The following is a 15,392-nucleotide window of genomic DNA, read 5'->3' as shown; positions in this document are numbered from 1 at the left end:
AGGGGAGGTTTGCCATTGCCTGACACTGAGACAGCATGACTTGACCAAAGTAACCTAGTGAAATGTGTTATGTCAAAACAAGGCAAGAAGCGTAATAAAGAGAAATCACTCATAACCTCAAGAACACTCTGCTGGCCTTTCTAAAGAGGAAGGTCTTGCATTCCTTCCTAAAAAAACAATAATTGCTTACTCAACCAGAGAAGGTGTGTCTTCTCTGCAATCGTCTTCTGTGCATAGAAACAGAAACAGACAAAAGAAAACTTCGGGCCCGAAATCACAAAGGAGTTTTGCAACAATGACATGGAAATCCTCTTCCAAGATTTGATAATCCCGTGAATAATTAACCTTTAGATAAATTGGCAAACAAATTCCCTCAGTGGTTGAGGAGAGGGACACAACACCAAGGCTGGTTTCCCCAGCTTGGGGCAATCATGAATCTTCTAGGCATTTTCTTATTTCTGACGATTTGCGGAAAAAGTTTGGCTCAGGAGCAAACGTAAGTAAAGAGCAGCTATGTCTGTTGTAGTGCTAAAGAACAGAGATGCTAAAAAAGGCTAGAGGCTATAGGGAAGATAATGGGTTGGATCCAGACTTTTTTGTCCCTAGAGAAGACCTACTAAAATCACTTATGACTGGCTTGTTGTTGTTGGGTGCCTTTGAGTCGTTTCCGACTTCCGGCAACCCTAAGGTTTTCATGGCAAGGTTTGTTCAGAGGAGCTTTGCCCTGGCCTTCCTCTGACATTGAGAGAGTGTGACTTGCCAGGATTACCATGGGTTTCCATTGCTAGGTGAGGACATCCTCCATACAAGGCTTTATATTAAATGACAGCTTCATATAGGGATGTGTGTATGGGGGCTGGCATTGCTTTCATAACTCCCTTCCAGCCGTTTTTCTGCTGCACACCTTTCCACATTCATGCTTTTCTTTCATTAGGTAAATAGATACAGATACACATAGATGCAAAGATCTGAGCCAGCATGGTATACAGTATTCAGTGTTGGACTAGGGGTGCATCTACACTGCAAACATAATGCCGTTTGACACCACTTTAACTGCCATGGCTCCATTGTACAAATTCCTGGGATTTGTAGTTTTGGCAGCACTCTTTGGCAGAGAAGGCTAAAGACCTTGTAAAACTACATAGGATGGTGCTAAAATGGTGTCAAACGGCATTATTTCTACAGTGTAGATGCACCCTAGGATTCCAGGAGATCAGGCTTTGAATCACTGCTGAGCCATAGAAACCCACTTGGGCAAATCTCACTCTCTCAGCCTCAGAGGAGGGCAATGGCAACCTGCCTCTGATCCAGATAACCTCATGATAGGAACTCCTTAAGAGCCAGTGTGATGTAGTGGTTTAGTGTCAGACTAGAGAAGTTCTTACTAAACTATGAAAGAGAGCAATTGTTTTGCCTTTCTGTTACAGATATGTCATTTCAGCACCCAAAAATCTCCGTGTCGCAGCCTCTGAAAAGGTGGTGATCCAAGCCTTTGGCTATGAAGCAGAGTTTCCAGTGACAATCTCTATCAAGAGCTTCCCAGATAAACAAACTACTTATGCCTTTGGCCGTACTCAGTTAACTCCGGACAACTCATTTCAAGGCTCTGTAATTTTAACGGTAGGTAATAATCAAACTGGTCAGGATAGGGGTGCTTGGGTTTCCAGGTGCTACGGATTTCAAATCTCAGAAGCCCCAAGCAGTGCAAACAATGGAAAGGGATGATGGGAGTTGTGCTTGCTCTCAGCCCCAGACAATGGCAAACCTCCTACCAAGAAAGCCCCATGATAGAGTTGCCTTAGGGTTGCCATAAGACAGAAACAACTTGAAGGGAAACAAAACACGCACATAATTCTGACCTTGGCTTATGTGGCATTATGATACCAAACATATAAGACAGTGTGGCTTTTATTATTTAGCATTATTCATTTATTATCTTGGAAATTTCTTATGATTTATAGTTAGTTCGCTGCTTTTGTTCAAACATCCTCCCTCCATTTCCAGCTTCAGCCGAAGGATTTATCGAGCGAAGACCTCAAGGCCTCCGTACAATATGTCTACCTGGAAGCAGTTTCTCCGCATTTCACGAAAGAGAAGAAGATGCCTGTTACGTATGACAACGGATTTCTCTTTGTGCAGACAGACAAACCCATTTACACTCCTGACCAGACAGGTGAAAATACCTTTTATTTGGCTTGCCGCTACACATCTCATCGTAGTTCTTTATTTCAGTAACTGGGGCTGCCGTGTATTGTTGTTATGTGATTGTGTTTTACAGTTTTATGAAAAGACTGGCTCTGCAACAACCCTTGTTTAAAATAATCATTGTTATTATATTATTTACCCAGATGTTTCTGAGTTGGATGTGGGGTGGGTAGGGCATTATACATTTCTTTACAAATGCATCCAATGCAATGTCGCTTATTTTAAATCATCCTTACAGTGAAGGTTCGGGTCTATTCTTTGAATGAAGAACTAAGGCCGGCACGAAGAGCAGCCACCTTGACCTTTGTGGTAAGTCCGTCTGAATTAAACACTAATTCTTCAGAGTTTAAATTTAAACAGCACAGAAGTGGGAACACGGATGGGTAAGAATTGTCTTTCAGATGATTTTTGATACAAACCAGCACTGAGCAAGTGGCTGAACTCAGTGGTCCATGAGGCTCCTTCCAGCTCTATGAGAAAGCTAATGCATATGTTATCCACATAAGCAAAATTTAAAGCTATAAACAATACAACATTTAGATAGTAGCAATTCAAACCCTATTAAAAGCTACCAGTGTTTTGTATCTCATTTGCAAACATTAACAAGGTTTTTTTTTCCTCTGAAGGATCCAGAAGATGTAGAAGTGGATATTATAAAGGAAGAGGATATCACTGGAATTATATCTTTCCCTGACTTTAAAATTCCTCCGTACCCTAAGTAAGCATGTTACTAAAAGTACAAAATAAAATCTTTTGCATGTTTGGAAATCAACAAATATATGGTAAACTGCCAACACTAGTAGCATAAGGGATATTTGGTTAGTTGCTGTTGCGAGCCACACTGGGGTTACTTTTATCCCTTTGCCCATTTCTGCATTCCTGATCGGGATCCACTCCTCCCATGACTGTTTACATTAGTTCAAAACACGACGGTGAATTGTTATCACATCATGCACAGAAGTACTATATATACTCACCTATAAGTCGACCTCATGCATAAGTCGAGGACAGGTTTTGGGGCCAAAATTATGGATTTTGATATGATCCGTGAATAAGTCGAGGGCAAAACTTAGGATGTGAAGAACTAGGGATGTAAAGAACAAAGCAAAGGCAAACAATGCCAAGGAACTTACAAAATTTCAGCAAAATTTGAACTGCTTGTGCTCACCCTAAAGGCTAGATGGATGAGACATTAGAGGGGTGTCTGTGCTTCTAGGACAGTTTGCAATCTGGCTTTTCAGCAGGGGATGGTTCCTTTGTTTAAAAATAAGAATTAAAGTGCAATACTTTCATTGACCCATGGATAAGTCGACTCAGGTTTTCTTGGGTCAATTTTTTAGCCTATATTTTCAGACTTATATACATAAGTATATATTATACACTACATCGTCTTGATTTCACATTTTGCCCTCTAGAGGATGCTGGAGGTTCGCACTATGTCGTTGAAAGCAAGGACCAGGGAATATTGTACAAGTGGCTAGTAATACGTTGCTTTTTGAAAGCTGCTTTCTCCGCTGTAACCGTGTTCCACTTGCACTGCCTCAGTGGAATACTTGAGACTTGACTCATCCGAGTTGCAAGTGTTTCGGCTTGCCATTTCTAAAGAGTGATACTCAAATATTCTCACGACGTTTGCATATTATTTTAAACAAGGGTTGTTGCAGAGCAAGTCTTTTCCCTCATTTTGCAGCTTGGCGAACGATCTTCAAAACCTGGTAGAACCAAGCAATGGGATCTTTGCTCCGGGTTTTAGTATGCATTTTAAATGAGGTTGCTGACCCAACCTCCCCCAAACAGATCCAGATCTTTGGACAGCGCCTTTAAAGTTAGACGAAGGCTGCCAAAATAATCCAGTTTGGCACCCCTTTAACCGCCATGGCTCAATGCGATGGAATTCAGGGCATTGCAATTTTGTGAGGCATTTAGCCTTCTGTGTACGAAAGCTCTGGTGCCGCAACAAACTACATTTCCCAGGATTAATTAAGATGGAGACATGACAGTTAAAGCCGTATCAAACTGCATAATTTAGGGAGAGAAAATGAGCCATGAAAATATCAGTAAGTCTAAAATTACCCAAGTGCACTGCTGCGTCCATGTTTCATTATGGAGATTTGGGTTCATCTCTCCCTTATTTTTTATTCTCACAACTTTTCCCATAGATACGGCATTTGGAAGATTAAAGCAAAGTATCAGAAGGACTTCACAACCACTGCTGAAGCACGGTTTCAAGTTAAAGAATATGGTAACATGAAGAATTCCTGAAATGTTAATACTTACCAGTTTAGTTACTTACAAGTTTAGTTAGGAGTGGAGTGAATTATATTGACATACTTGCCTTTTGTGATCAATCCATTGGCTAACTAGTTCGCTCAATAATTTCCCCTCCTGGGATTTATTTAAGTATTATAATGGTTACTTGTACATTTGTGTCTTCAAGTTGTCTGTCGACTTATGGAAACCCCATCAATGTTCATAGGGTTTTCTTAGGCAAGGAATACTCAGAGGTGGTTTTGCCAGTTCCTTCCTCTAAAATATCACCTACAGCACCTGGTCTTCACTGGCGGTCTCCTATCTAAATGCTAATCAGAGGTGATCATGCTTTGTTTCCAAGATCAGACAAGATCTAGGGCTCTTAGCTGGTGCTCTTAGCTTAAGCTGTTTGTATATTTATTGTAGAGGCCATGTATAATGAAATGGCCCCAAATGCATTGAAAGGATACGCACACTCATGTATATATAAACATATCCCTTTCACTCTGGGTGACCTATGTAGGATTCCCATTTGGTGGATGCAGCATGGACAAAAATGGGCGACCTTACCTGTAAAATTTCTGGAGGAATGCGTTTCTTCATGTATGGATGAAATGTCAAAATGAACTCCCTTCTATTTACCTTTTCAGCCATGCCAAGCTTTTCTGTTACCATTGAACCAGAGAATAATTTCATCGGCTATCAGCACTTCGAACGTTTCAAAATTACTATTAGAGCCAGGTAAGGAAGCATTATCCTCTTTGTCTCTTGCTCTTCTAGGGTTCTAGTTCGCTGGGTTTTTTTCCTTCTAAAAATGGCTAGGTTAGTTGCAGTCTAAGATGTTGTACTTTGCCTTGCATCCTCTGTCATGTTGCAGAAGGTTGCAGAACGCAGTCCTCAGATGGTGTTGTGTCTTGCACACTTTTTAGCAACATTTTGAGAACTGCTCTGTTTGCTGTTATTTGTGCTGCAGCTTTATATACTTGTCTCAATTAGTTCCTCCCTTCTGAACGTTGATACCATTTGCTTCTGCATAGAGAATGGTTCCTCCATTGCGTGAAATAAATCCATTCTTATTATATGTCATTTTCCCATGGGTTAAACTATGGGCGTTTGCGTAGTTCATTTTCCTTATTTTTGTGTGTTATAGATATTTCTACAATGCTCCAGTGCCTGATGCACAGGTTTATGTCCGTTTTGGAATCATTGAAGGAACTAGCAAAACCATGATGCCCAAAGCCTTGCGGCACATCGAGGTACGTTTGGACCGAAAACAATCTTATTTCCAAGCTATGCTTCTGAAATCCTAAACCTTAGTCCAGGTTTACCCTGCCTGTGACAGATACTCAGTGTCAGAATTTCCATTTTGCATTACTGTTAACCAGAAGATAAGAAATAAAAAATGCACTTGGGCTGAAATTTAGCAGATGATACCTCATCCAGGGAGCAGTTTCAGTTTGGCTCGTATAGCCAGACCACATCGCTAGAAACGTTCTTGATTTTCCATGAAGGATCGTAAGCTGTTCTTTAGCAGGCCCCCATTAATTTAAACATACATGGATGCAAAGCAAAACATTGCCATCAACATTTAATAGAAAAGACAAGGGGTCTGAATTAAAAGTATGTACATCCCTTGACTTGGCTCTTCTGTCTATAGATCCATAAGTTACTCACAGTCAATAAATGCCCCTTTTACTCATGTGTACCTTAGAACTGACAATGGATGCTGTCACTTATTAATGGTGCAAATGCATTTATGTCGCCAGGTAGGGTGAACATGGAAATGTGTGTGTCTTTGTGGAGGGAGTCTGATGCTTCCTCAAGTTATGGCCTCTGAGCATATTTGCTGGAAATCTTCCCATGTGGAAGGTCCATTTGCAAGTAACAGTTGGGGATATAGTAAAGGATTTTGTAGGGTTTGCAATCCTCAACTGAGGTATCAGTTAAGACTCATTGTGAAATAATGAACAACTTGCCATTGGAATCAGGACGTTTGTGAAGGTCCTCTGCCCTTTTGAATTCACTTCCAAGATCTTGAACTGCAGCTTTCGGAAAGCAGAAACGAAACTCCATCTCATGAATACAAATACTTCTCCTTGGAACCTGCCAGCAGTTTTCAAATTTTAAGTTGCAGCCCATTCCATAAACCACTTAAACGTTGGTGACTTGGATATAAATGGATCTTGTCACAGCTCCCAGTCTGTTCTTCCTTTGCGCGGGCGAGAGAACTGAGCGCTTTTGATGTGCTCCGAGCTCTCACTACTGTTTCTGGGAACTCGGCTTGAAAATATTTGCTATAATTTGGTTGGGTGCCAGTATATTTTCCAGGGAAGAAAAAGAAAAAAGGGAAAAAAGTTGGCGTCCTTTAGAATTTCTAAGCCTTCGTCGCTGCCAGAAACGAGAAGCATGCTGCAGGGTTTCCAGCCAGACCTTGTAGTTTGGTCAAATATTTGCCAACTATTTCAATTCTCCCCCCGTCGGTTTTTCATAAAAGGATTCAAAATGATTACTTCCCGAGAACTAGGTCAACGAATGCAAGGTGTTTTTGAATGTCTTGGTTTTTTAAATGACGAATCCGTTAAATCAAGGAACATTTCTGTACTGGAGAGGAGTGTATTTTTACACATGCATTGGGTTTGTGATAATGCATTGTGGTGCATTGTGCAAAGTCAAAGGAGTGAAATCCATATTATTTTGTTGATTCGCCTTGACAACATGAAACAGATGTAGGTTTTCTAATTTTCTCTCCTCTCTCTTTTGGTAGATGATAGATTTTTATTTTGTCTTGTATTTGTCAACCTGTTTCTGCCCAGTGTTTTTAAAAGGGTTTTTTTGCGACCTGGGCCAAACTTTTTGGCTTATCTGCCTCACGAAACTTTGTCAGAACTTACTGCTGACTTTTCGACTGATTTGATGACTTATACGGCAAGATAAGCTATCCTTTAATAAAAAGCTGCTTAAAAGATAGAGACCTTAAAAAAGATTGCGCAAAATAATGAAAATCTATCCAGAGCCCTTCTGAAACAACATAGTATATATTTAAATGTAATAAGTGGAACCTTTAATGTATCATAATTTCTTTCCCTTGGCCTTAACTGTTAGATGGAAGAAGGAATTGCCGAATTTTATTTCAACAGCAAGTCAGCAGTCAGCAAATTATCCTACAACTCTTTGCAAGAGCTCGATGGCTTAAAGCTTTATATTGCTGCTTCGGTGCTGGAAACTAAAGGTAATTCTCTTTTAAGCGCACGGACAGGGGCAAATAAACTTTGATCCCTCCTTTAAAAGTATGTATGGAGGGTCAACTGTATATTCCACCTTTCCTCCAATGAGGAGCCATGCATGGCTTTCCTCAACCCCACTTCACAATAGACATGTAGGGTATGCCAGGCTGAGAGAAAGTGACTGGCCTAAGGTCAATTTCTGTAGGGCCTCTGCCTCCATAAGGACTAGAACCTGAACCTCCCAAGTTCCAGGCCAGCATGCTAACCTTCCCCAGGTCTCCTGGCCCCAACATTAGACAGTGAGGTGGATGCTTCAGGTGGTGGATGGCAGAGAAGGATGGAGCCTATCTGTCATCCCCTAACTTAACCTGTGCCCCTAGGCTAGCTTGCTGTTGGTAGAGGATGTTGCTACCTCTGAAGTAAGAGAGAACCGTCACTCTTTTCCTCTGTATATGGAATAGATGACAACATTTCATTCTCTGTTTTGGGGGCTGATCTTATATGACTGATGCAACATCAGCCCAGATGTGCATGAATTTGAACTTCATCCACCAAGTTCAACTGTTTCTGTTGCTGCTAATTTCCCAACAGTGAGTCTCCAAAAGTTCCAGAACTTCAGCTCCCAGGAGCATCAGCCCAGATGGCAAATGGTCTGGGATTCTGGGAGCTTTAGTCCAACAATATCTGGGAACAGAATATTGAGAACTGCTGTGCAAAGGGAGCAGAACATTGGGAGCACAACTAAAACATAGTAAAGACTGGCCATAGGAGACTGGCATCTCAGATAACACCACCTCATGGGCCAAACAGACCTACCTGAAAATGGAGAGGGCTTTGGAGTCTCTGTCCAAACCTCTGGTGGTGGTGGTGGGGACTTGAGACATGCAACTGTCTTTGGGGAGTTTTCACAAGGAACTGTCCTTTTTGTTAGGTGGCCATACTGAAGACAGCGAACTAACAAGCGTCATGTATGTCATGTCTCCTTACAAACTGAATTTGATTGCCACCCCTTTCTTCGTCAAGCCTGGGCTTCCTTACTTTATTAAGGTGAGTTGACCTAACCAAGGTAAATGCAGGTTTGATAATATCCTTATATACTTAGCAAGGATTACAATTAAAGCAGCCATGGTATACTGCTTTTTTCAAGTCATCTGTCAACTTATGGACAACCTCATTAATTTCATAGGCTTTTCTTGGGCAAGGACTACTCAGAGATGGTTTTTCAGTCCCTTCATTTGAAAAATAGCCTACAGCACCTGGACTTCATTGGCAGTCTCCCTTCCAAGTTCTAACTCAGGGCAGACCCTGTTTAGCTTCAATGATCAGTCAGGATCTGGTGCCTTTAGGATAACTACATACTACATAATTATAGCACTTTGGTACCTTTTTTGATTGCCACATCTGCTTCCTACAGATTGTTAAGATCTGTAGTTTGGGAAGACACTAGAGTTCTCTGCTGAGAATTCCAAATTTGACACGAAGCTACAAATCCTAGGATTCTACAGGATGGAAATAGCAGTTAAAGTAGTAATAAAGTAATAATGTAAAAGAGACCCACGTGTATGTTTTTTAAAAAGTCTTCTGGCCAGGCTTTACCTGGAAAAGTGTTCTGAGAATATTTAAAATAAATGAATGAATAAATAAATAAGCAAATAAATATATACACATAATTTTTTGTTTGGTCTTTATAGGTGCAGGCAAAGGACCCAGTGGGTGTTCCTGCCAGCAATCTTCCAATTGTCTTGACTGCTAGTGTCTTCAATGAGGCCATGGAAGAGACCACATTAGTTCAGGAAGGCACAGATGCTGGAAGACGTGAAACCAGTTCAAACGACGGAACAGCGTTATTTGTGCTTAATATTCCTCTCAATGCCAAAGTCCTGGAGTTTAGAGTGAGTTAAAATATTTTGAGTTTCAGTTCTCGTACAGTGTGTACTTTGGGATTGTATACTTTGGCCAGTGTACAGGGCAGTTGGGGAAAGGATCTTACAGTTTAGACTACTGAACGTGAAGGTTGGGTTTTTATAATTTAACGCACTAAATGACAACCCTCTCCACCAACTAAATCAAACATTTCCTGGCAAAAGAAAGTACTCCATGCCTGGCTGAAAATTGCATTTTGAAACGTCGCAGCAAAAAGTGAAGGAAAAAAAAGTGGGATATACATTGTGTTATAGCTAAGGCTGCAGTGTTTCATTGGTTTGATCTGAAATTTTGTGTACCAGAGCTGCTTTTAAAAAACCTCTAGGCCATAAGCAGCCCCAGTATTCATGTTTATGGATCCCCTATATATATATATATATATATATATATGGAGAAACTTATTCCCCAAAACCTTCAGGAAGCATCATTTCCATTTAAGTCACGTTTTCCCCCTTATTCTTAGATAAAAACAGCGGATGCTCAATTACCAGAAGAAAACCAAGCCAGTGAATCCTATGAAGCAAAATCGTACATCTCCCTCAGTGGAAGCTATCTGTATATTGACTGGGCATCAAACCATAAAACACTACATGTAGGAAATAACTTGCACATTGGTGTACACCCATCCAGCCACTACATTGACAAAATACATCACTACAGCTATCTGGTATGTATCAAAAAGGCATCCTATTTCAGCCTTTCAGATCTTCGCCTTAAAGATGTGAAAATCTGTCCATTTTGTTTTCGTTACGCTTCTCAGAACCCAGTCGGCATTCGCATTCTGTCCAAGTTCCATACTAGGCTGTGAGCTTTTCTTTTTGTTTCCACTAGTGCTCCAGAAAAGTGTGCATTTTTCCTAATGTATACAGCTTCAAACAAGGGGAAAAAGAGGATCTAAGCAATTACCAGTTTGTCGGCTTGTTACTGATACAGTATAAGCAAAGATTCTAGAACAAATAATGAAACAGGACATCTGTGAGCATTTAGAAAAGAACTCCATGAATATGAAGAACCAGCATGGGTTTCTCAAATACAAATCGTGCCAGATTAATTTTATTTCTGTTTGAATAGAACAGTATGCTTAATAGATCAGGGGAATGTGGTTAGTGTAGTTTATCTTGATTTCAACCAGTGAAGCAAGCCAATGGCCTGATCTGCTAGGGAAATAAATGATAGTGGGCTGGAATATGGATTCTGATGTGCCCCAGCTGATTGTTTGTTCACCTAGTTCTTTCCCTCCTTTCTTTCAGATCATCTCCAAAGGAAAAATAATAACCTATGGGACCCAACCAAAGCTTGAAGGCTACGGGTATCAAACGCTGCAGTTCCAGCTAACTAAGGATATGGTTCCTTCAGCCCGCGTTCTTGTCTACTATATTGTTACAGGAGAGGGAGCTGCCGAGCTAGTTGCCGATTCTGTCTGGTTAAACGTAGAACAGAAATGTGGGAATAGCCTTGAGGCGAGTAATGCATAGTGTCCTCCCTTGATATCTTAAATTACCAATTCTTTTTTAAAAGGTACATTACGAACATAGGTTAGACAAATTTTTTTTTTGGATTACAGCTTCTGAGATCCTCAGCTGGTGTGGCCAGTGATTCTGGGAGTTGTTCTGCCCACATAAATGGACTGAATTCTCCAACTACAGAACCCTTGTGGTTTGGGTGTTGGCTTAGGACTCTGGAGACCAGGGTTGGATTCCCAGCTCAGCCATGAAACCTATTGGGTAACCTTGGGCAGGTTGCATGCTCTCTGCCTCAAGGGAAGGCAATGGCAAACCTCCTCTGAACAAATTTGCCAAGAAAATTGGAAACGACTTGAATGCACACAACAACAACCTATCTAACTATAGCACACCTATTGAATCAATATGATCTGTAGTGTGTTCATGTTGATTCACCACTCAACATTTAGGATTTCCACCCAATTTTGGAATGCTTGACATGCAAAACTCCTCTTTGAAATTTCATTTGTTGAATCCTTTTTCTTTTGTTTAATTCTTTGTGTGTGTACAGGTTCATGTGTCCGGAAGCCAAAGTTTTTACAAGCCAAAGGAAGTTGTCTCACTTTCCATGAAAACCCAGTTTGATGCCCTCGTTGCATTGTCATCTGTAGACAAGGCCATTTACGGAGTTACTGACAGAAAGGAGAAGCCCATGGAAAAAGTTACGTGTTATGTCTGAAGACCAAACAAAAACTGTTGTTGACATGTTGCTACATATTTATCGCACACATTTATTTAGGCTGAAAAATGTGTAATATTTTGGCGAGTATTAATTTTACCTGGTACATAAATGGCCTGAATTCGATGCGATTCCTATCCAAAGCAGAATTCAGGTTCAAGTCTACAAAAGCTCATGCAACCAACTTCTATGGTGTTGCAAGATCTGTTTGCACACTACTGAACTAGAGTAGACCTATTGAACTAATATGGTTTGTGGTATGCTTATGTTGACCCACCATTCAACAATTTACTCAATAGGTTTACTTTAGTTGGGACTAACCCATAGGGTTCAGGCCAGTAGATGTAGAAACTTAGTCTTGAATTAGACTTCTCACTTCTTGGGAGTATTTCTTATATGGAGAATGTTAGTCTTTAGTTCTCTGTGTGGCATAATTTGCCAATTCTAGGATTTCTAGGATTCTGCTGCCTGAGGCAGCTGCTTCACTCTGCCTACCGAGAGGGTCAGAGCTGTACTATTTTATTCTATAGCATTTTTACCTCTAGGAGGGGGAAGTTTTTTAAATATGGAAAAAAATCACATTGCAAGTGAATAAACTCAGTCAAGGAACTCACAGTCCTGAGTTTGCAAGACCTGAGTGACTTGGAGATCTCTCATTCGTAGGATTGCCATAAGTTGATGTTGACTTGATGGCAGCTCACAACAATGTCAAATATAATATGGCTTTGCTTTCGGTGCCTTAATACGGGTGGATAGGTGGCGTCATTTGATGCACTGTCTCAGGTAGAAAATGTCTTGGGCTGGCCCTGAACCGTATGGAGTGTATCCTTCTCACTTTAAAATGGCCTTTCGCCTCATCTTACCCCAACAGGCTCTACTGAGATTGGAAAAAAGCGACCTCGGTTGTGGTGCTGGAGGAGGACAGAACAATGTTGATGTGTTTCGAAAGTCCGGGCTCACCTTTATGACTAATGCGAACGCTGAGGATTTAAACGAAGAAGGTGCCTCTTTCTTACTCACAAAAGTGACAATGAGCTGCCAGAGTCATTGTTGTTGTGCCAAGGCTTTCCTTTGTGTAGATAAATGGTGGAAGAAATGCACCACGTGGGCTGCAAATGGTTCACAACCCCCTTCCTCCTAGCTATGGGTGCTGCCTAGGATACCCCAGCAAACTGCTTGACTCCACATTATAAAAGCTCCCCCCCCCCCCCGAGATGCTTTCTTGCATTCTCACAGCTTTATTTTGTTTTGTTTCCCCAGATGAAGCCTGCCAAGCTCTTGTAAGATCAACACGTTCCATCCAAAGGAATGAAATGGACAAACTAGGTATACCATAGGCCAAATATGTTGCTCAATAACATTTATGTGGCAAGGAAAGTAACAACTCCTTAAGAGATTTTCAGTCTGGGTGTTCTCACTGGTTAATCATTTACATGCTGCTGCTGTGCTGCTATTATTATTATTATTATTATTGCTGTGCCATTATACTTAATGGGACTTAAGTATCCATGGATGTTGTCATCCATGGGGTTACTGGAACCAAACCCGAGTGGATAACAAGGGCCACTGTATATTTGTAAGGCAGTTCCAGAGTCACTTAGAAGCCTAGGAACAACATGAGGTGGCATTGCATCTTATTTATGTCTTTATTTTGCAAAACATGTATCTGGACACTTTAGAGCATCAGGTGTTTTGGAAGTCCAGAACAATCAAAAGGCCAATGGTTCCCCATCCCTGCTTTGAGGTTTAGAACAAACCATCATTTGATTGAGTTGCTACACGACTTTTTGTTTCAGGGATCTCTTTACCAAAGCATGCTCCTTCTCACTTTCACTGCTTTGTCGTATTTATTTTGTTTTGCTTTTATTGATTCTTCCAGATATAACCTGTCAAGCTATCCTAAAAGCGGCACCTTCCACCGTCAGCAGTAAAATCGAAGAACTAGGTATACCATAAGCAAGATGGGTTATGCAGTAACATTCATGATGGTAGGAGAGCAACAAAACTTCAAGAGAACTGTGGGAATATGCAGAGTCTGAAGTTTCATCTGTTATAAATTACTTTGTTGAGCGATAAGATGCAACTAGCACTGGTCATGATCAATCTAAGGTCAAGAAGCCAGCCAGAAGCTGAGGAAACAAACCAGATTGCCATTGTACCAGGATGAGGAGGCACATGCTTTGGGGGTCATCTGAGTGAGAATATGTGACTTTCCTTATGGGCTCCACTCCCGTACTTTTCATTCTTATGCCAAGATAGTTGACGCAATTTTTTTCCTTCTTTCCACATTGGTCACCAATGAGTATGCAGTCAAAAATATAGCCTTGTTGACTTACTGGTTTGTTTTCATGCATGTGAGGAACTAGATCAATGTCTTTCGCTGAGTTAGTCTCAAAGGTGCTACAAGATCCCTTTGCGTACTGATATTCCAGAGCTAAGTCTCTGGTTTGTTTAAAACATTAATCTCTCATTTGGTCCTGGAGACAAACCAAAGGGAAGCAGTAGCTTTGGTGAAGCAAGCCCAGTCAGAAAAGTGTCCTACTATATCTGGTTTTGTCCAAGAGACAGAAAGTAGTCAAGTTAGTTTCTTGGGATGCAGGTCTGCCCATGCTGGGTTAGAGAGTTCTGGGTCCAAGTGCAGCCAAACAAGGGATTCCCAAAATGTAGAAGTGGTATGGACAACCTGTTCCCTAGACAAAGTGACTCTCCGATACTCATTGTCATTTCAGTGTCCCTCCTTCAACATCCTACGGTCAAGGAGTGCTGTAGAGCTGGAGCCCAAGAGTATCCCGTCAAGCAGACATGCAATGAGAGACTGAGACATGTTAAGGGTGGACCAAGATGTATTAAAGCCTATCAGAAGTGTTGCATCTGTGCAGAGTTGCTACGCAGTAACGACACACACAAAAATACAATACTTGGGAGGAGCGGTATGTTGACACAACGCCAGTTGGAAATGGTTGCTGTTTTGTGTAGGCGAAACCTAGAAATGTTACTTTTCAAGATTAAAATCGGCTAGGGAAAGTGGTTAAACTGTTAAATGACAAGGGAATTAAAGAAGCAATGAAGGAGAATAAGAGCCCAGATGAAAGTTGGTTGTTTCCATTAGGAAGAAATGATGGCCAGCCAAGGTCAAGAGCCTGGGAATCCTTTCTGTTTTCTTTTAGGGAGTTTGGAAGGAGATCAGAAGTTGGTGAAAATGAATTCCTTATCTCCAGTTCATTTACATTTTTATGACAGTTTCACATTTGATTATTGAAATTGTTAGAATCTCATCAAGAAGCTGAGAAACAATTAGTGCTTCACTTGATTTCAATCCATCACTTTGGAGGTTTAGTTGGGATTCGGGGGCCCATTTTTGGTCATTTTAATTGCTTTTTTTTTTAAATGTGAAACTAACATTAGTAGCATGTTATCAACAATTAATGTTACAAATTAATTTTGTGTTTCCCTGAAATGATTAGTGTTAACGAGTTTACAGCATAATATTAACTAACTAGCTTTAATGCTAATTTTTTTTGTGTACTGAGGAAAATGCTCCAGCCATTAGTCAAAACAGAAGTCCATAGGAGCTGCAGCACAGAGAGCTTCTGTCTGGCTTGGCTTTCT

At 40.8% G+C, this 15,392-nt stretch overlaps 1 protein-coding gene across 2 annotated transcripts in view; it reads left to right on the top strand.

The window, feature by feature from the left end:
• The first annotated feature begins 231 nt into the window (after window positions 1–231).
• The window catches only part of C5 (complement C5), a 32,260-nt gene continuing 17,099 nt past the window's right edge, over window positions 232–15,392 (top strand). The window contains exons 1-18 of one of the 2 annotated variants that reach the window (XR_016282108.1): window positions 232–496; window positions 1,428–1,620; window positions 2,005–2,173; window positions 2,444–2,514; window positions 2,832–2,923; window positions 4,365–4,447; window positions 5,106–5,196; window positions 5,606–5,711; window positions 7,558–7,684; window positions 8,611–8,726; window positions 9,371–9,571; window positions 10,066–10,269; window positions 10,853–11,062; window positions 11,616–11,765; window positions 12,655–12,784; window positions 13,044–13,109; window positions 13,663–13,728; window positions 14,513–14,713. Coding sequence is in view for 1 of the 2 variants with exons in the window: in XM_089534969.1 (XP_089391095.1) it covers window positions 432–496; window positions 1,428–1,620; window positions 2,005–2,173; window positions 2,444–2,514; window positions 2,832–2,923; window positions 4,365–4,447; window positions 5,106–5,196; window positions 5,606–5,711; window positions 7,558–7,684; window positions 8,611–8,726; window positions 9,371–9,571; window positions 10,066–10,269; window positions 10,853–11,062; window positions 11,616–11,765; window positions 12,655–12,784; window positions 13,044–13,109; window positions 13,663–13,728; window positions 14,513–14,713 (2,341 nt within the window). In the remaining variant the exon portion in view is untranslated. The remainder of the gene's footprint in view (window positions 497–1,427; window positions 1,621–2,004; window positions 2,174–2,443; window positions 2,515–2,831; window positions 2,924–4,364; window positions 4,448–5,105; window positions 5,197–5,605; window positions 5,712–7,557; window positions 7,685–8,610; window positions 8,727–9,370; window positions 9,572–10,065; window positions 10,270–10,852; window positions 11,063–11,615; window positions 11,766–12,654; window positions 12,785–13,043; window positions 13,110–13,662; window positions 13,729–14,512; window positions 14,714–15,392) is intronic. The other variant, XM_089534969.1, reaches the window with a different exon arrangement.

Source organism: Sceloporus occidentalis, unplaced genomic scaffold (assembly GCF_023333645.1).
Source record: "Sceloporus occidentalis isolate IW3139 unplaced genomic scaffold, rSceOcc1.0.p SCAF_8, whole genome shotgun sequence".
Classification (NCBI taxonomy): domain Eukaryota; kingdom Metazoa; phylum Chordata; class Lepidosauria; order Squamata; family Phrynosomatidae; genus Sceloporus; species Sceloporus occidentalis.
The sequence above is the reverse complement of the archived record's forward strand: the minus strand, read 5'-3'. Positions and strand labels throughout refer to the sequence as shown.